This window comes from Chelonoidis abingdonii, chromosome 11 (genome assembly GCF_003597395.2).
Source record: "Chelonoidis abingdonii isolate Lonesome George chromosome 11, CheloAbing_2.0, whole genome shotgun sequence".
NCBI lineage: Eukaryota > Metazoa > Chordata > Testudines > Testudinidae > Chelonoidis > Chelonoidis abingdonii.
This window is the reverse complement of record NC_133779.1, coordinates 5476188-5495969: the sequence shown is the minus strand read 5'-3', so window position 1 is coordinate 5495969 and position 19782 is coordinate 5476188. Positions and strand designations below refer to the sequence as shown.

At 49.1% G+C, this 19782-nt stretch overlaps 1 protein-coding gene across 1 annotated transcript in view; it reads left to right on the top strand.

The window, feature by feature from the left end:
- PPP5C (protein phosphatase 5 catalytic subunit) overlaps positions 1-19782 on the top strand; it is a 48963-nt gene that overhangs the window by 11016 nt on the left and 18165 nt on the right. Inside the window, exons 2-7 of the mRNA XM_032797962.2 lie at positions 8165-8406; positions 9215-9362; positions 13420-13541; positions 13941-14006; positions 16905-17003; positions 18298-18403. Of these exons, the coding sequence (XP_032653853.1) occupies positions 8165-8406; positions 9215-9362; positions 13420-13541; positions 13941-14006; positions 16905-17003; positions 18298-18403 (783 nt within the window). The remainder of the gene's footprint in view (positions 1-8164; positions 8407-9214; positions 9363-13419; positions 13542-13940; positions 14007-16904; positions 17004-18297; positions 18404-19782) is intronic.

The window sequence follows — 19782 nt, the reverse complement described above, 5'->3', positions numbered from 1 at the left end:
CCAACCTCCACTTTGAGAACCCCTGCTATAGGATGTGAAGTGATGTCCTCTGGAATGGCCCACCAAGGTGTTTCCACCCCCTCTTGTACGCCATCTCCTCTAAGTGTTGTTGAATTAGATTTGCTATGGGTACCAAAGCTTCCTTGGTTTGTGCTACTGAGTCCTGTATATTTAAATGTAGTTGCATAATGGTGGGAAGTAACCTGATCGCTACATGATTTATGTTATTGGGAAGAGTGATAGTGTTCATGCCACTGGTTGGCCAGAAAGAGTGAGTTCCAGTTTGGATTGTGTTTCGTTACCTTTACGGAGAGTCCAGGACAAGTTTGTTCATTCATTGTGAAATTAGACTCCCAATGCACAAACCAAATCCTTGACCAATTCTTTCTGTACCAGTCAAGGCCAGCGGTTTTTTGTACTGTTCATGTCAATAGTTGCGTAGCTTTCACACAGCTACCACTCGTTATTCTTTGTGCAGCCAGCCTGGTTGATTTCAGAACCTATTTGTGTCACCAGGTGCTGCGCACCAGGGTGGATAAAAATGAATGATTTAAAAAATACATATATAAACAAAATCAGATTTTTTAATTTAAATAGAATTTTTTGATAAAATGCTTTTAAGGAAAGAACCTATCTAAAGAAAGTTTTAATTAAGATACATTTTAGCTCAAAGATATCTCATCATGGAATACGAATGATAAATCCTAGTTCTATAGTATGAGACAATATATTCATGTAATGTTTAAGAAAAGTTTTGTAAATGAGTTCCAATAGTTAATGGATTAGGGACCCAATTTTATGGGGTACCAAGGGCTTCTGTATAGATTATTTAGGTTAATCTTTCTATCTATCCAGTGGGACTCAGTGCTCAGTCTAGAAGATACCATGAGAGATGCTTAGTGCTCAGTCTTGAAGATACCATCAGAGATGCTTAGTTTTGTAGTTTTCAAACTGTGGATTTGTGTTTCCAGAGATAACATGATTGTTAACAGCAAAAATGTTTTTAAATAACAGACCTCAACCCTATTGTCCCTCTGCAGATTTATGTACACAGAGTCAATCCCTTACCTCTCTCTAAAAGTGCAAAGTTTCAAAAAGTTCAATGAACTGTACATTGTTGGGGGCAGAATAGATCTGGACAAGGAGAAGAAGTCTGGAGATAAATGTGAGAAGGGAGGGACAGGCAGTAGAAACAAAAGTGAAACGGTTTGAGCAGCATATTCCAGAAGTCTTGAGGTCTTTCTGAGTGTAGCCTTCATTGATTTGAGATCTACTATACCATTCTCCCACTAGAAGGGAAAACCTATAATGGCAGCAGGTGTAAGAGAGACCCAGTTTGGGAATGAAGTTTTAATGAAGTTTCTCTACCGGTGTAGAATATGTGTTAAGGTTACAACGCCCAACAAGAATGCACTTTTAAGTAGAAATCCATAATTAAATCAGGTCTTCCTGACTAGTGATTTAAGTCATAATTTAAATCAATTTGATTTAAATCAAATCCACCCTGGCACACTACGATAAGGTTGCACATAAGTGTTGTTTACTAAGGTTCCTACACTGTTGGTGTAAGATACCTTTACTGGGGCTTGGGTCCACCTTGGGATGGCCATCATAATTTGAATATTTTTACTCTTCTTACAACTGTCTAGAAAACAAATTGTAAGAAATCTGGGGTAATAGTCTTTATTTCTTGCTCCTGTATCTGTTTTATAAAAGTGGTGCCATTTAATAAGTGGGGCCATTTTTGTAACCTTATATGTAATAACCCTTGTTTGATTATTTCAATTACTCTATCTCCATAGGTTACCCAAGCCACTGCCAATGAAGTATCATTATTTTCCAAACTATTGATTATTTACTCCTGCGGGAATTTTGCATCACTACACGCATGCAGAATTCATGGTCCCCTGCATATTTCTGTGCTTCCCCGCAGAAAAATGACTTCTGACGGGGAAGCAAAGGGAAGCTGCAAGAGTGGTCGTGCGCTCCCTCCCCAGAAGTGCAGGCAGGTCAGTTTGGACACCCAGAGCAGCCGGCAGAAATGTAAATCACCACTCGGGGTGGGGTGAGGGGGGCTGGGCAGGCCTGTGTGAGAGAGAGAGACACACACACACTTTCCCTCTCACTTGCTATTGCAGCATGCTCCGCATGGAAGGGCGGGGATTTGGGAATGGTTCTGAAAAGGTACGTATGGGCTAGGCAGGCTCTGTTCCCTCAGGCAGAGCAGAATGTAGCAGCCTGCCTGCTCTTCAGTTTCCTGTGAGGTAACACTGAGCATATGGCTGCATTTATTTGTTGACTAATAACTAGAAGTAAAGGGTCAATACTAGGTACGTTACTGTTAGACAGAGGGGGCTTGGAGATTTCTGCCAATGCTCCCCACTCCCATTCTCCATGTATTGTACTATAGTTTAAATAAATGACCATAATAATTGAAACCACCTTGATTATATTACGTTCCTTTGACAAAAAAATTGCAGAATTTTTATTTTTTTCGTGCAGAATTCATCCAGGCGTAAGTCATTGAAAGGATAGTGACGCTGAGGTATTCAAACCTGGGAGCAATCAAATGTATATTATCAATGGTTATTGCGTGTTGATAAAGCAACAGGCGAATACGTCGTCCAGGTTTCACTGCCTTTCCTACCCCATTGATGCTGCTGCTCTTTTTTAGATTTAGGTTTTCAATATCTCCTGTCTTCCATACAGACAGGCCGAGGCTTGAGCCTCCCCACATTGTGTCTGTGACACTTCTCTCTTCCCATCCTTGTCACTTCATTAAAGGATTTTGAAAACCTTTCCAATATTGTATCTGTACCCTGATCTCTGTATTAAACCAGTCTTATTGGTGGATGTGCATAGCCATACTGGTGAAATTATAATTTGAGTGGTACATCCATCCATCCATCCCGCATTTTCCACCAGGAACTCAGTGGTAGGATGTAGGAAGATGCCCGATTCCAGTTGTAAATGTGGGCATTTCATTGATGGAGCAGTGATAGTGGTAGACTAAGTTGCAGGTATAAGATTGGTACCACGGTCGAACAGGTCAGTAACACCCTCACACAATAAATACATATGCTAATACCTGGAGACGTTCCCCAAATTCCTGTGTATAAAGCCTCATCTTCCAACTGGAGATAATTAATACAAATGGATGCACTTCACTTATCCTCTACGTTGATAAAAATTACTCTGTCAAGGCCCTGTATATTTTAGTGATTCCTTCCATGTGGTTCATTACTGGGTTGACAGCTTTAAAATAAAATCAACTGCTACATCAGCATTGTCACGTGGGAATGATTTAATATTACACGGCAAAGTAAGGTTATCCCCTGCTATAACTGTAATTGGACGTTCCACTCTTTGATGTTTTGTAAGTGAGACTTGTTCCCTCTCCTGAATTCCTGCTTTCTTTTCCTTAGCTTGCGGGGATTCCTGTACAATGCGGCTATTAATTGCAGGTGTGTCGGTGTGTCAGTGTTTTCTGTAACAGCTGAGTCAGTGTTGGGAGTTAAAGTACAGGTAATGGCTAGGGATGTTAATAGAGTTTAAAAATAATAACAGTTTAACCTGTTAAAATTCTATCTTTTTAACATTAACTGTTAAGGAGTTCACATAGGCAAGAAGCTAGGGGTGCAGAGGTGTGTGCTGCAGCACCCCCATGTCTTATGCAGGGCTCCACTGCTGCCCGCACCTGGCATCCCAGCTTCCGGCATGGGTCTGGGCTCCCTGCTAACGCCTCTGCTGCCGGCCCAGGTGCAGGGCTCTGCTGCTAGCCCCTCGGCCACTCTTTGGTGTAGCTCGACTACAGTCTTCGTTCTGTTTCACATATTACATTTAGAACAGTTCCTGCAGGATGAGCTTGGCTGGCTGCTTCCAGTACAGTGGGATTATTTGAAATTTCTACCCAAATTCTCTGGTCACGAAATGTATCTGGTTTAGTGTTTGGGTGTTAGCCAGTCCCTCTGCACATTGGATCGCTACCATTACACTCAGCAGTCCTTGTATCCAGATTAATTTCATGACCTGTGAAAACAAAAACAATCACTTTTGGGGTGTTTTTTTAAAAGCGGCTTAATTGTATGTATTGTAAACCTTATTTGACTGAGGTACATTGGAAAGGGCACCATTGGTTCTATTGCAAAAGCCATTTTCTGCCAGCACTCCACATCCAATTCAACCAAAATTTCATCCTCTCATGGGATTTCCAAAAAATAAAATAAAATAAAATAAAAACATCTAGGATTTGGTTGGATTATAGGCCTGGCAGTTGTCCATCCAGCCCAGCATCCAGATTGTTTTCTTTCCTTCCTGTTCCATTTTCCATATTGTTATGTATATTATTTCACCAAATAGTTAGTACATTGTCTATTTTCCATAATATTCATCCTTTTCCGGTTAACTGTCTGACAGGACAGGTTGTCATTTGATTCCAGGCTACTTGTGTTAATGCCTGGGGCGCTGATACAGCCCTTGGGTCCAAATTTAATAAAACTCCATCCCAATTTGAAAAGATTCCATTTTACTTGTAGATGGTTATCTTGAGAGATCGTCTGTAAAAACAAGTGCAAGAGATGTAACATACAGTTTAAGCCCTGAACTCTTTGAACTGCATGGTGTGTTTCCGCCGAGGTTGGTTCTCTCTTTCGACCAGGTACAGTGATGGTCCCAGTTTATTTATAGTCTGATGTGGACTGCGCCATTCCATTTCTTTTTGGGTGGTGGGACAGTTTTAACCATTAGTGCAGGGGTTGGCAACCTTTCAGAAGTGCTGTGCCGAGTCTTCATTTATTCACTCTAATTTAAGGTTTTGCATGCCTATAATACATTTTAACGTTTTAGAAGGTCTCTTTCTATAAGTCTGTAATATAGAACTAAACTATTGTTGTAGGTAAAGTAAATAAGGTTTTTAAAATGTTTAAGAAGCTTCATTTAAAATTAAATTAAAATGCAGAGCCCCCTTGGACCAGTGGCCAGGGCCCGGCAGTGTGAGTGCCACTGAAAATCAGTTTGCGTGCCGCCTTCGGCACACATGCCATAGGTTGTCTACCCCTGCATTAGTTAGTTCCTAATTGCCACTATTTTCATGAAAGACTTGGGTCACTTTTTGCTGTTGCACAGCTGCTTATGCTGAGGCTGACCCCTAGACTGGGCCCAGTCAATATTTAACACTATTCATTCAGGTTTTTGTGGCCAATACTGCTATGGCTTCTCAATCTGGAGGGTAGAATAGATTTTCCCATGCAGGCATAGGCCTTCCAAACAGTATTATATGTGGTCTAAACCTAGTTGTACGGTTTGGACGTCTGTGGATTCTCATCAGCACCCATGGGAGATCTGGATCCCAATTTGTGCCTAGTTCATCACGTACTGTAGATAACTCAATTTTAAGAGATTTATTCATTCTTTCTACTTGTCCTCTGGCCTGAGGGTGGCATGGGATCTGCAATGGAAAGGGAACACCAGCCCGAGCTCCCATGCTTCGGTACATGTCAAATAAATGCTGGCCCATTATTAGAATCGACACTGAGGTAAACCCCATCTAGGAAATATTTCTCTCATTAAGGCTTTGCGGTGACATTGCTACCTTCCTTTCTTGTGGGGAATGCCTCAACCCACTTACTGGAACTATCCACAATGACACACAAAAATCAGTTCTTCCTAGATGTTATAGGCCCTACAAAATCCACCCGCAGGCTTTGGAACAGCCCTTTTGAAGCCTGATGCATTCGTTGTGCAGGATCTTGTTTTGCACATGTTAAGCAGCAGTGTGTATGCATTTCCATGTCTTCCCTTATCCTTGGCCACCAGCTTATAGCCTCTTCTAATGTGAGATGGCCCCCTACAAGAGATTCACGTATCCAGCTCTCCAATCAATGTCATAGCTGCTGTGGAATTACTAAAATCCAATCTTTCTCTGGATTGGCCAAGAGTAAATTCTTTTATTGTAACCCCATGCTGCTTTGAAAGGCATTCTGAAATCCATTGCTTGATAAGTCATCTTGCATTTTCTGCAGCGTCTGTGTTCCTTCCTGATTTTTCTCTACTTCTCTTTTGTTCTTCCCTGGCCCGAGTGTGGGTGCTTACAGCTACAGGTGTGGTTTCACACAAAGTACCCTCAAATCTATCTGCTTGTTCGTTTCCCCCACTGCAGTGCCCCCCTCCCTTTTTAACGTGACGTTATTTTAACTATTCTGATTTTTTATATATATAACTAATTGCCAGGTTCTCTAATCTTTGCCGTAGTGGCTCATGTTTAATCTCAGACCCGTCCATTCCTGTACAGTTTATAGTACTCTACCAGGGAAGGTAGATTGTAACACCTTTGTACACATCATCCGAATTGGTCCCAATAATTACTTTAATTTGTTTTCCTTTCATTAGTTTTCACACTTGTCTGAGTGCAGCTACTTTTGCAACTTGTGTTCCCCTCTATCCAGTTTACATTGAAAGCACTCCTGCAGGTGCAATTCCCCGTGATGTTCCTACATCGCAGGATGGTTTTGAGTTACCAGAGTAATCATTTGAGTAATGTTATTCTCAAACCCAAATGTGTGGGTACTTAAAGAGCCTAGTAATGTTCAAAAAAGCAACGGCTTCTCCTCCAAATGGATTTCCCACCTCTTGCAGCAATTGAGAAAGTTTGTGTCTCTGCAACAGAAATTCATTACAATTTTCTAATGGTTCCCATTAAAGCAGTTAGTTCATTAGTCTTTAATGCATTAAGTCTAAGTGTTAGTCCACTTTACAGATTCCAGGCCATGTTTCCCCACTGTCCTTTTTGAACTCGTGTTCACTTTGCACATCTACGTGCGTGTGAGTTTTTGCTGCATGCTGTCGCATCTCTGCACAGGTAGTTGGTTCAGAGGACCTCAGTAGTACTGCCCAGAAAGCCCACGGGCTCGGTTTGATGGCAGAAAGGCTCGGCCAGGTTTACTGTCTCCAAAGCGCGTTATCAGCGTCCCATACGCTGCATGGGTGCATTGCTTATATGCTCGTGGCAAGGTACCAGCATGTTCAACGTCAGGATGGCCCCTAAGCCAGCATGAAGAATCAGGGTGTGGTATGATGATATTTGTACAGTGAACAAACAACTTATGTACCACCTTCCTTGCTTCCTGACATCTGTTGGTTACCTCCCCTTGTACCTTGCTGCTGATGTCTCGAACAAAACATCCCTATTCATCACTTCTGTCAAACCATCTTATCTTGTGCTCGATTAGGGTGTACCTGGGTGAGTCTTCTCTTCTGGGATGTATTACACGAATACCCAGTGCCTAGTACTCAGGAGCACCTGGGTCTCAGCCCTGCTAGCCGTGCCTTTGCCAAATTCGTGTACCGGCCGGTGAACTTGTAAGCGTCTGTTTGATGGCAGGGCCTGACTTTGTCTCCTAGCATGGCCTGGCTTTGCTGACGGTGCTTCAGGCCTCAGGTCTTGCTCCAGATTCTCTCTCTCTCTCTATTCCACTGTACTTGAGAGAGCCTCTCTGAGGGGGTTGGGGTGGACAAAGGCTTTCTAGGCTCTGCCTTCCTCTCTGGGCCTCTGATGTAGCACTGTGGGGCTGGGCCAATCCCAACATGCGGTTGAATGCGGCTCTGCTTCAGGGTGGGGAGAGGCCCCCGGCCACATTCTGGCAAAATTGCTGGGGGTTGGGGACCAGCCTCTACGGGGACGGCTTGAGTTCTGGAGGGGTGCAAGGGAGCCCTGGGTACCTGATGGCTGTTGTGAGTGCTGGGCCTTACGATGGACCTGTAGGTGCCACCTTTACAGTGAGGAGGCGCCGCAGGAGTGGGAAAGGGGCACTGCTGGCTTACCATGGCTGGGGCAGGCAGGCTCACCCCCTCTGGAAGTCCTTGCTGGCACCACTGGGGAGGTAGTTGGCAGTGCCCTGGGGGGTGTCGGGGGTGAGTGCCCTCACTGTCACTGCTAAGCTGGGGGAGGTGGAGGGAGCCTCAGTTCTGCTGACTCGTGCCCTTGATTCTGACTGGTGCGTCAGAGAGAGCTCGGGAACAGCCCACGCCTGCAGGCAGCCTCCTGCTGCTGTTGCTGCCCCTGAATGGCTCTGTTACCCCTGCAAAACGCTCCTGGGTCCCCAGGAGCTGCTCGGGCCTGGTCATCCTGCTGACACCCCGTCTCCGCTCTGCCCCCCCCCTCCCTCAGGCAAGGACTACGAGAACGCTGTGAAGTATTACAGTGAGGCCATCGACCTGAACCCCGCCAATGCCATCTACTACGGCAACCGCAGCCTGGCCTACCTGCGGACAGAGTGCTATGGCTACGCGCTCTCTGACGCCACCAAGGCTATTGAGCTGGACAAGAAGTACATCAAAGGCTATTACCGGCGGGCGACCAGCAACATGGCCCTGGGCAAGTTCAAGGCCGCCCTGCGCGACTATGAGACGGTGAGTGTGAGCAGGGCGCTGTGCGGGGAACCCAGCATCAGCGCCGCGGTCCCCTCTGGCATTGCAACGCTCTGGCTCAAGTTCTGCCTTTGCCAACACCTGGTCGGTAACATCACCTGGGTGTAGCTGAGAGCAGAGCTAGCCATGGAAGGTGTCTGCACCCAGGAGGGTGATGGGTTGAAACGGGGTGGGGGACAGGTAGGACTGGGATGAACTGAACAAAGGGATCTTTAGCCCCTGTCCTGGGGAATGTTTCCCATTGGTCAGGCTAGACTGTGAACTGTCTCCCCTGGGGAAAGGGAGAGGTCCCATTGTTTGGGACACACAGGTGTGGTGATGTCCAGAAAAATAGCCCCCTAACTTCTGCCCTATATGTGTCCAGGTCCCACCTTCTCATGGTTCACCCAGCAGCGTTATAGTGCCACTAGGTAGGGTGCAGGCCCCGCCTTCCTCACTAATGACGGTGTCTATTAAGGGGGTCACCGTGTTTTCGGTGGGTGAGACTAAGTGGTGTGCCCAGCACTACAGAGCTAGGAGAACCCAGGAGTCCTGACTCCCAGCCTGCCCTGCTCTAAGCACTAGGCCCCACTCCCATATCAGAGCTGGGAATAGAACCCAGGAGTCGTGCTTCTCAGCCCCTTTGCTCTAAGCACTTGACCCCACTCCCCACAGAGTGCCTCCCAGCCTAATGCCAGTCTCACACTTCCCCGGGCCTCTCCTTGCCATGCCCCTGCGTCTGCCTTTCCCTCTGTTTCTCCTTCCTGCCTGACGCTGGCCTGTGATGGGCTCTGTGCTCTCTCTCTTCCAGGTGGTGAAGGTGAAGCCAAATGACAAAGATGCCAAAATGAAGTATCAGGAGTGCAACAAGATCGTGAAGCAGAAGGCGTTTGAGCGCGCCATCGCCAGTGACGAGCACAAGCGTTCTGTGGTTGACTCCCTGGACATAGAGAGCATGAGTGAGTTGGGCTGCGGGGCTCTGGGCCTGGCTTCTCTGGTCACATGGATTCCAGGGGTGCTGGGGGAGAACTGGCTAACTTGGGGGAGGGGCAGTTACCACGAGCTCCTGGAGCAGCACTGGGACACAGAGGGCTAATGGGATCCTTGGATGTTGAAACGGGGATAGCGGGAAGGGGATTTTCCCTCTGTACCTGGCCTTGGTGAGCCGACGCTGGATCCTGCCTCCAGCTCTAGTGCCCGCATTTTAAAAAAGGATGTTGCAGAATTGTCGAGGGTGCAGAAAAGAGCCAGGAAATGGATCTGAGGGCTGGAGAAATGCGGGCCAGGGCCGGACAGAGCTCGATCTGGGTAGCTGATCCAAGAGACGACTGAGAGGTGACTAGATTACAGTGTCTAAGCTCCTTCCCGGGGAGAACATCCCGGGGGAATGAAGGGCTCTGACATCTGCAGAGAAAGGCAGAACAGGGACCAATGGCTGGCAGGTGAAGCTGGAGAAATTCCAGCTGGAAATCAGAACCAAATGCTTACCAGTGCGGGTGACTAACCACTGAAACAAACAGCTCAGGGAAGTGGTGGGTTCTCCAGCCTGGCTGCCTTGCTGAAAGACGCCTCTGTCACACACAAGTGATTAGGCTCGGTACAGGGGAAATACTCTGGCATGTGCTGTACAGGAAGTCAGAGGAGACTACGATCTGGTCTTGCTTCCTATTGCATGGGTATCTTGCCATAAGTGCCTCGCGAATGATGCATGTCTCATGAACGCAGCTACCAAAAGATGTGGCTCTGGGCGTAACATAATAGCTAGTTGGCCTCTGTGTCGCCTCTGCTCCGTGTAGTTTTAATCTGGGATCGCACGCCACGATCACATGCGCCACACCTCCTGTGTGTGATTGCCATGAGACTGCAAGGACGTTGCTGGAGAGGAATATGTGTGTGTGATTCCGACATAGCCGAGCTCTCCCGTGTGCCTCTGGCATCCTTGCAGAGAATTGGGGCAGATTCATCCTGAAGTGGTGGTATCCTGACCACAAAGGCTGCTGATTCATGAGTAACACCCAGGATTGGAAGCTGGGAAATCCCGGTTGCTTTTGAATCTGTCTATACAGTAACATGTGCTAGGGATCAGCACCCCTGTTCTGCCAGGCACAGTGAGTTAGTCCCTGCCTAGGGGAGCTTGCAGTCTGAATAGATAAGGCAAGGGACAAAGGAACAATCGCTATCCCTGTTTTACAGATGAAGAGCTGAGGCCCAGAAAGATTGGGAATAAATCTTTCAAAAGCACCTTAACCCCGTTTGTAAATCACCCAAAGTCGTTGAGACTCAGGCGCCTCAGACCCTTAGGGCAGGTTTTCAAAGGGATTTAGGCACCTAAAGAGGTGGATTGGCACCTAGTTTTCGGAGGCACAGAAGCAGGTGAAATCAGTGGGGGTTTTGGCACCTCACCTGCCCAGGCACCGTGGAAAATCCCACCTTAGTTAAGCACCTAGCTGCATCTTTAGGCTCCTAAACATCTTTGAAAACCTGGCCCTAAGGGACTGAGCCATCCAGCTCCTGTTGATTTAATGAAAACCTGCTTAGTCACTTCTGAAAATTCTTGCCCCAGAGCACACAGCGAGTTCATGGCAGAGGCAGGAACTAAACTCAGCTCTGCCAAGTCCTGATCAGGGGCTGTAACCCTTTTCCCCATTCTGGTAGTATCAGAAGGGCCTGCGTCATATGTGGCAGGGACCCAGGCTTCCCGACTCTGGAAACCAGACTCAGACTGGTTAGCCCCTCGGAGTGAGTGCCGTGCCAAGCTCGTAAAAAGGGGTTCTGCCAGAAGAGCTTTGTGAGCTGTTTTCTGTCAGCGACTTAGATCCAATTTGCTTTGTTTGTAAGAGCAAAAGCTCCCTCTTCCCCTTAATGTTTCAGATGTCTCAGGAAGAGGCCCAGGTAGTCTGGTGGCTCGGGGAACCAGGCTCTAGGATCAAAGCCATCTATTTCACACACCACGCAGGTGAGGTGGCTAGGCTTTGCTCCCCGCCCCCTTTGGTTTTTTTGGATGAATCACCCAAATCATTTTTCCTTGTAACCTGCTGGCTTCTGGGTTATTTACAGACATTCTGGGATCTTAGATTTGTCAGCCTGGCCCTGTGTCAACCCACTCCGTCGGCCAGGCAAGAGAGGAATGTGTGTCCTCTTCCAACCAGAAAGTGCCAGATTTATACAATCCGTGACTTGACCGTGTCCTTCATAGGGTGTGTTTGGGGGGACGAGGGTGAGACACGGCTGCGAAGGCTGTGATGTATTGGCTGTGGAGGGTGGTGTCTGGCTGCAGGAGTAGAAGATAGACACTCTGGGTGCCTTTGGGGGGTCTGCTGAGAGCTAGAGTACAGCTGAGAGTAGGGGGGGCGCTAGGGTGGCTTTAAGCCACTTTTGTGCCCTCCCAATCTTGGAGTGTTTCAGGGGCTGGAAAGGCCCTGCCAGCATATCTTAGATAGTCCTGGGGGCCTGTCTAAGTCACAGCTCTATAGGTTGCATCCTGACCCCAACACCCCCTTATGCCGGCGCTTCTGAGAGGGTCCTCTGCTAACAGCCTTACAGCTAGCTTCCACAGTGCCTGCGCCGGGGAGAATCCTGGCCTGGCTGGATCTGGGGGGGGGTTAGGCCCCTTTACACCACTTTGGCTCTTCGGCGTAAAGGGGCTGGAGCACCGCTAATGGTTTATCCCTTTTCACTTCTTTGCTTTCAAGGGTGTGTCTGCGGTAGATAGTAGACGTGTTGTCATGTATTGCTGACAGACCGCTTGCCGGGAGCCACTGGATTAGCTCCAGTTTACTGGGGCTCTTCACCTCTGACTTTTTGGTTCTCTGAGTCAGAGCTGACTCCACAAACTGTGGTACATCCCTCACCCATAAGTGAACTGTGTCGTGCGAGACGATAAAAGTCAGTGCCTGTGTAAATCCAAGACGCACTGTTTGGAATCGGACCGGCATTCCTGTCTTGCTGAGCTGAGTGAATGGGGTGGGTTCCAGGGTACAACAGTCATGCAAATAATACGGGGAAAGGCCAAGAAGTAGCTAGGAAGCAGCCGTTAGGAAAAGCTGAGCAGTTAAAGCAACAATCCCAGGGCGTCTGTAAATAGCCCTCTAGCTGGAAAATTACAAGGAAACGTGAATCATAGCAAATCATCACCTAGGCCAGTTTTTTGAAAAGCTCATGCTACTGGGTGCTGAGAGCTCTTGAAATTCTGACCCTTTGGGGGCACAGATTCCTCGATTTTATTGCCGGGAGGGATTGTTAGGTCATGTAGTCTGATCTGCTGTATAACACCCATCCCGCTACCCCTGTGCTGAGCCCCTTAACTTTGTGGTGGGCTAAGTGTCTCTCCCGGAGAGTCGTCCAGTCTTGACCTGAAGCCGTTGAGAGATGGAGAATCCACCCCTTCTCTTGGGAGTTGGTTCCAGCGGTTAATTGCCCTTGTTCAGCGTTTGGGAAGAGGAGTGCTTACAAATTCCAAGTGCCAGCTCCTTTACCGAACAAATGGCTACAGGATCATCCATCCGCTCAGCAGAACTTTGTGCTTGTGGTAGGAATCAGTTCTTTCTACCTGGGACCAGCTCCAGCACCCAAAACGTGCACCTAATCCGCTTCTTTGCCTGTGCCAGCTCAGTGTCCTCTGCTGGGCTCCCCTGGACAATTCGTGGAGATTTTTTGATCAGTGGCTTGTCCCTCTGTCAGATGAATGTCTTTGGTTCCAGGGCCTGTTTGAGCCGATGGGGCTTCATCCCATGATGTGTCGAGCACCCTCTGGAGTGGGAATCAAGGGGACTCTGCCTCTGGCAGGATCAGTCCCCTGAGGACTCTTCCTTTGGCAGCCGTGGCTCTAAGCCTTGGCTCTAAGCTGATGCACGAAGGAGAGGATTCCTGTGCAGCTGGGGATGTGTAGGGTGGAAGCGGGCAGCCCGTGTAAGCAGCGGAGGGAGGTGGGGCAGTGCCTGCAGGGCTCTGGATTATTGGGTGCCATCCTATTGCTAATGGGTGATTCTCCCCTCCTCCTGTCTCCACCTCTGCCAGCCATCGAGGACGAGTACAGTGGCCCCAAGCTGGACAATGGGAAGGTGACGCTAGCATTCATGAAGGAGTTAATGCAATGGTACAAGGATCAAAAGAAACTTCACAGAAAATGTGCCTATCAGGTAATTGCCCGCCTGCCCTGCCATGGGGGAGAAGGCTCATGCGTGGAATCCTTCGCCCCCTTCTTTGGAAGGAGCTGGCATCCTCTTTCCCAGCTGTGAGTGACAAAGACTGCCGCGTCAGGCCGACAGGAGTCCAGGGTGTAAAATGGAGCCAGCTTGCAGCCATAGAGGGGGCCACCAAGACTACACATCCCAGCATGCAGTGCTTCCAAGTCATAGAGATGGCACATTGCATGCTGGGAGCTGAACTGTCCAACCTGTGTGTCAGGCCCCTTGTTTGCAAGGCAGGGACACGCCCAGCAAGACGCTGGCTAAGGGCGGGGACCTGTTGTATCTGGAGACAGGGCTGTGTCGTTCGTTTCCTGCCCTTGCTAACTCTTCCCTTTTCCCCTTGGGCAGATCTTGGTGCAGGTGAAGGAGGTGCTTGTCAAACTTCCCACTCTAGTAGAAACCACGTTAAAAGAGGTGGGTATCCTTCTTTGCAGTCTTGGGGTGGCAGGTCCTGGGATGTGCTTTGTATAACCAGGGGGCGGGTTTGGATCCCAAACCCGCAGTGCTGGGTGAGCAGAAGCTCCGGTGGCTTCATACCCCACCCCCACAGGCTGCTTGGGGACCAAAACACCTGTGGTGTAACTCGAGCCATGGCCTACCTGCACTGCCTATGGGAAGCTGTACAAGCCATGCCATGTCTCCTCCCACATCTGACCTCACCTACCTTGGAGCTTGCCCAGCTAACCTGTATGGGGCCTTGGACCAGTGGAGATCCATCCCTGACCGGCTAAGCCAGTGGGATGGCCCCTTGCTGCAGCATGGGGCAGTGGAGTGGGAGGGGGAATCCCTCGCTGGGTGTCCAACCCTAATCTGAGAGTGTTTGCAGCTGGCTGAACAGCTGTTTAACAGCTTTTGAGATTGCAGTGAGAGGCTCTGACCTGTCTGTCCTTTGATCCACCCATTGCTTTTGTACCCAGAGTCAGAGCCTGCAAAGGGGTGGGGTTGTTTGAAATAGACCGTTGTCTTCCCCTTGAGTTACATACTTCCCTCCTTGCCCCAGCATGGTGATGTCGTTATCGTTGATTCAGATGCATGCAGTTCCAGCCTCCCTCCCTAAATTCCTGGATGCAGTGTAGTTGAGCTGGGTTGGTCCCAGGATATTAGAGAGATGAGGTGGTCCAATAGAAGATATTACCTCACCTACCTTGTCTCCCTAAATTCCTGCTGGTCAAACTGGACCCAGTATTCTCCTTGTGTCTTCAATGCATGCAGTGTTGTTGTGCCCTGTTAGTCAGCTGCCACGTCCAACCCCAGAGGTGGTTGCATTTCACCACTGATGTATTAATTTAGATGGAGCATATGGGCCCAATGAGTCAAAAGCGTTAACCTGGCCCTGCAACTGTCCAACGTTAAACAGAGTTAAACAATGTGTGGGGACCACAGCCGGCTTAGCACCACGGGAAGCACATTATTAAATATCATTTTAATCTTTTATTCAAGATACAGAAAATAAGGAAAAACAGTTTGAAATGTAAAATATTAAATCAAGCTGTCATTTTAATGGCATCCCTTGTTCCCTTTCCCTATAGTTGGAGAGATTTTAGAAAGAAACTCCCCGTTTCTGCCAGTCTTTCAGGTGGCGTTACAGATGATAGTTGCTATACATTTGGGGAAAAGAGACAAAATTAGTTGAGATGCACTTGAGCGGCCGCTGTTACAATCTGAAAGATAAGAGGAGACCAGATGAACAGCTGCAAGAGTAAAGCCAGAAAAGGCAGCTTCTGTCTCTGTGGTTGACTTTCACTTGCAGCCTCGCTGCTGGAAAAACTCAGGCCCTGCCCCCGGTCTGATCAGCCACTCTGAGACCTGGCAAACTCGTACTAGCATCGGGCTGTTTAGGGCCTTGCTCTGGGCTGCCTCTTTCTGGTCCCAGGCTTACAGCAGTGTTGGCTGGCTAAGCCAGACTCTCATTATCTCTGGTCTACACTGGGCAGGATCGATCTAAGTTACACAACTACAGCTATGTGAATAACGTAGCTGGAGTCAGCGTCCGTAGATTGACTTACCGTGATGTCTTCACTGCAGTGAGCTGCTGCTCCACTGTCGACTCTGCTTGCACCTCTCGCAGCACAGGAGTACAGGAGTCAAGGGGAAAGCACTTGGGGGTTGATTTATCGTGTCTAAACTAGACGCAATAAATCAATCCCCGCTGGCTCGATCGCTGCCCAACTATCTGGCGGGTGGTATAGACATACCCTTAGACAGAAGGAAAATGGAGAGACACAGGACAGAGAAGAAATAAAGCAGGGAAAGAAACGGGCATTTTGAAAGAAGGAGACAAAGTCTCACGTCCTAGGTAGCATTCAGGATTTAGCCAGAGCTGCAGGAGGTGACGATGTCGTCTGGCTTCCTCTCTCTGGGCTGGGCCAGTCAGGATATCTCTCGGGACTGGGATGAAGACATTCCAGGGTCCCAGGAGATGATGAGTGTAGCAGCCATGATGGTGAAGCATGTGTCTGAGTCAGCCAGCCTCATGGTTTCATCGATTCCAAGGCCAAAAGGGACCATTGTGGTCATCTAGTCTGACCTCCTGCATAACCCAGGCCAGCAAACTTCCCCACAGTCATTCTTAGAGCAGATGTTTTGGGAAACCAGCCGCCCTGGATTTAAAACTTGTCGGTGATGGAGAATCCACCACAACTCTTGGTAAACTGTTCCCATGTCTGCCAGCTTTCTCCTTCCCTGAAGTCTTTTTTGGAGGACCATGGAAGGGTGTGATGGCTGGAATAACCCAACCTCTCATTATTTTATCTGCCATTCAGCCTGTTTTCTGACACACCAATCTTGGTTCGTTGATTTCTAGTCCCACACTTGTTTACCAGGCACGATCGTAACACAGTCACTGAATTATGTCAGTAGGCCTTTGGTTTAGACTGATTCAGACTTTTTGTCTTCCTTTGGCACCTTTTCCCATTAACAGTCATCGTTATAGGTTATTAAACATATACTCACTTTTTAGAATTGACCTTGCAGTTAGGGTAAATTTATAGGCCCAATTATTAGAACAGTGAGCAGTCCCTGTTTAAACACCTGCCACACTCCCTCCAGAGGTGGATGGGGAAGCAATCACTGTATGAACAGCTGCCACACTCCACCCTAGACGTGGTTGAGTTTCTATGCTGGGTGAGGGATTCCAGTGTAAACAGCTGCCACGTCCCACCTCAGAGGTGACCGTGTGTCCACAGTGGGCTGAAGCCACTCTTGCAAAGTGCTTTGGGATCCTGCAGGGGGAGAGGAGCTCTGTCTGGCTTGAGTTTTACTTGTCTTCTGTCTTCTTTTCCTCTTCTCCTCTCTCGGCCTTTCTTCTTCCAGACAGAGAAGGTCACCGTGTGCGGAGACACTCACGGGCAGTATTATGACTTGCTGAATATATTTGAACTCAACGGGCTGCCGTCTGAAACGAACCCATATGTATCCTTGGCTGGTTCCCCCTTTGATCCAGCATGTGATGTGTGTGGATGGAGGAGCTCTGTAAGAACAGGAGGTGACAGGGCTAGGAGACAGACCTGGGTTCTGTTCCAGTGTTGGGATGTATCGCTTCCCCTCCCTATGCCTTGGTTTCCCCATTTGTACTGTGCGGGAAACGGTCCTGACTGGCATAGAGGTTATTCTCCCATTGTGTCCCATTCCTGACTGCCGTGCTGGGGTGGGTAATTTCTTTGTTGAGCTTGACAACAGAGTACGAGTCAGGAATGAGTTAAAACTACATCTTGGTGGTGCTGGGCTAAATTCCTTCTAAGCTGCACAGTCGCTTAGCAGCCTGTTAAGTGCCATGCAGGTGCTCAGGGCTGTGGCGGAGAGAGATGCCTCTTCCCCAGCCCCAGACCTGTCATGGTGGGGAGAGGCTACTCTCCCCACTGGCCCCAGCCCAGCCCCGGACCTGCCATGGCCTGGGGAGAGGCAGCCTGACCCCAGCCCAGCCCCAGATCTGCCATGGCCGGGGGAGAGGTGCCCTGACCCCAGTGCAGCCCCGGACATGCCGCAGGAGAGGCACCTCTCCCCCGTAGCCCAGGTGCTGCTGCGGGGAGAGAGAGCTGGGGGAGTCCTTTCTCCCTGCTGTAGCCCCGGGGCAGCCTGCACCCCAAACTCCTCATTCCCGGGCCCACCCCAGAGCCCACACCCCCGGCTTGAGATCCCAGTGCCCCAGCTCTATGCCCCAGCCTTGAGGCCCCTCCCACACTCCTAACCCCTTGGCTCCACCCCCACCACATGAATTGTGGTGTGTCACACATCACCTCCATATTGGTGCACATAACAAAATTCATTCCGCACTTGCGTGGGAAAAATGAGAGGCAACACTGGTGCTGGGGCGTGCTGGGATGCCTCTGAGATGCGTTCTGGGGAGAGAAGCTGGAGGAGGGCCACCCACCATCTGTCAGGCCTTTGAGTGGGACTGGGAAAGTGGCTCCATAAAGGCAGCATTGGGGAGAGGGAAGGTGCTGAAAGGGTGGGAAGGAAGCCCGGCCCAGTGGCTAGGGCTGCCAGCCTAGGGCTTGGAGACCAGGGTGTAAGATCTTGAGCCAATCCGTTAGCCTCTCTGTGCTTTGGTTCTGTTAAATGGCAATTCCCAGGGTTGCTTGCTCCAGTACCGCAGTACTGTGGAGGGTGTGTGTGTGGGGCACACAAGTACCTAAGGTGGATTGCAGTGTTCTTCATCCCAGAGTGATGCCTGGGCCCTTTTTCCTGAGCGCAGCCCCCTCGGCAGATATTCAATGGGGATTTCGTCGACCGCGGCTCCTTCTCCGTGGAAGTGATATTAACACTGTTTGGTTTTAAGCTGCTGTATCCGGATCATTTCCACTTACTCCGTGGTAAATGCAGTCCCATCCCACCTTAGGGGTGGGGAAGAAGGAATAAGCCACTGGAGAGCCCTGCTTTGTACTCAAGTCAGGGCAAGAACTCCCCAGACTGTCCACTCCGCTGACTGTTTTCCTGGTGCTTCCCCAGCCTGCAGCTGAGGCCCAGAGTTGGAGTTCCCCTTCTTAGCAAAACTGGCTTCTCCAAATCCACCTTCTGTCTCTGGGATTCCCCAGCTGCAGAGGATCATGGGGATCATCATGGAAATGCAGAATTTCCTGGATGCTCTGGCTTTCGCTTCTTTCCTTTCCTTTCCCAGCTATCTCGCGCCCTTTCAGTTGGTCTCTGGGTGGGTCACAGTCTCCGAGCCATTGATATTTCATGGTTCTAGCTAAGCCTGCATATCTGAAAAGACCTGGGTGCACCCCTCCCCTAAACCTAACTCAGCCAAACCATGAAAATTCATCAGCCCAATCGCAAAATCTGCTTTGAGCTAACCCCACCGAAATTGACGCCCCTGTCCACAAAAGAATCAAGTTCCCCAGAGCGATCACTCCTATATAGCAGCTATCACCACTCCCCTTGGGCAGCAATATTAACCTCTTCCCTGCCAGGAACGAGAGAAAGGTGCCACCACTCTCACCCTTCCGCATGCTTGAGAAGCTGAACTTTGCCAACCAGCCCAGGCTCTGGGTGACTCTTGTGAGAGGAGCAGTTACCACAGCTAGAGGCCTTCCACTGAGCAGCAGGTGCGAGATCCACATTTAAGGCCTGCCAGTCCCAGAGTGCTTTGTTTCATTGATCGCTTCCTGCAAGGCATCATCTGGTCTGCCCCCCACTTATAGCATGGGCCAGAGAGCCGCCCTGAAGCAATTCCTGTTGGAGCTAGTATCTTAGGCTATGTCTATGCTACTGTGATAAGTCGAGCTACACGACGCAACTCCAGCTACATGAATAACGTACCTCAGGTCGAGTTACCGCGGGGGCGTCGACGGGAGAAAACTTCCCGTCAACCCACCTTACTCTTCTCGTCGGGGTTAGAGTACAGGGATCGACGGGAGAGCGATCTGCAGTCCATTTGGCGGGTCTTTACTAGACCCGCTAAATCTACCGCCCTGTGGATCAATCTCAGAGCGTCTCCGTAATGTAGACCTGCCCTTAGAAAAACCATCAGTCTTGATGTTAAAATGGCCACAGATGGCGAATCCAGCCCAGCCCTTGGTAAACTGGTGCAATTGGCGGATTCTCTTCATGGTTAAAAATTAGCTCATTTCTGGTCGGAATTTGTCTCACTTCAGCTCCCAACCATTGGCTCTTGTTAGGGCTTTATCTGTTAGATCGAGGAGCCTGTGATCCCATATGTGTTCCTGATGTGGATTCTTACAGACTGTGA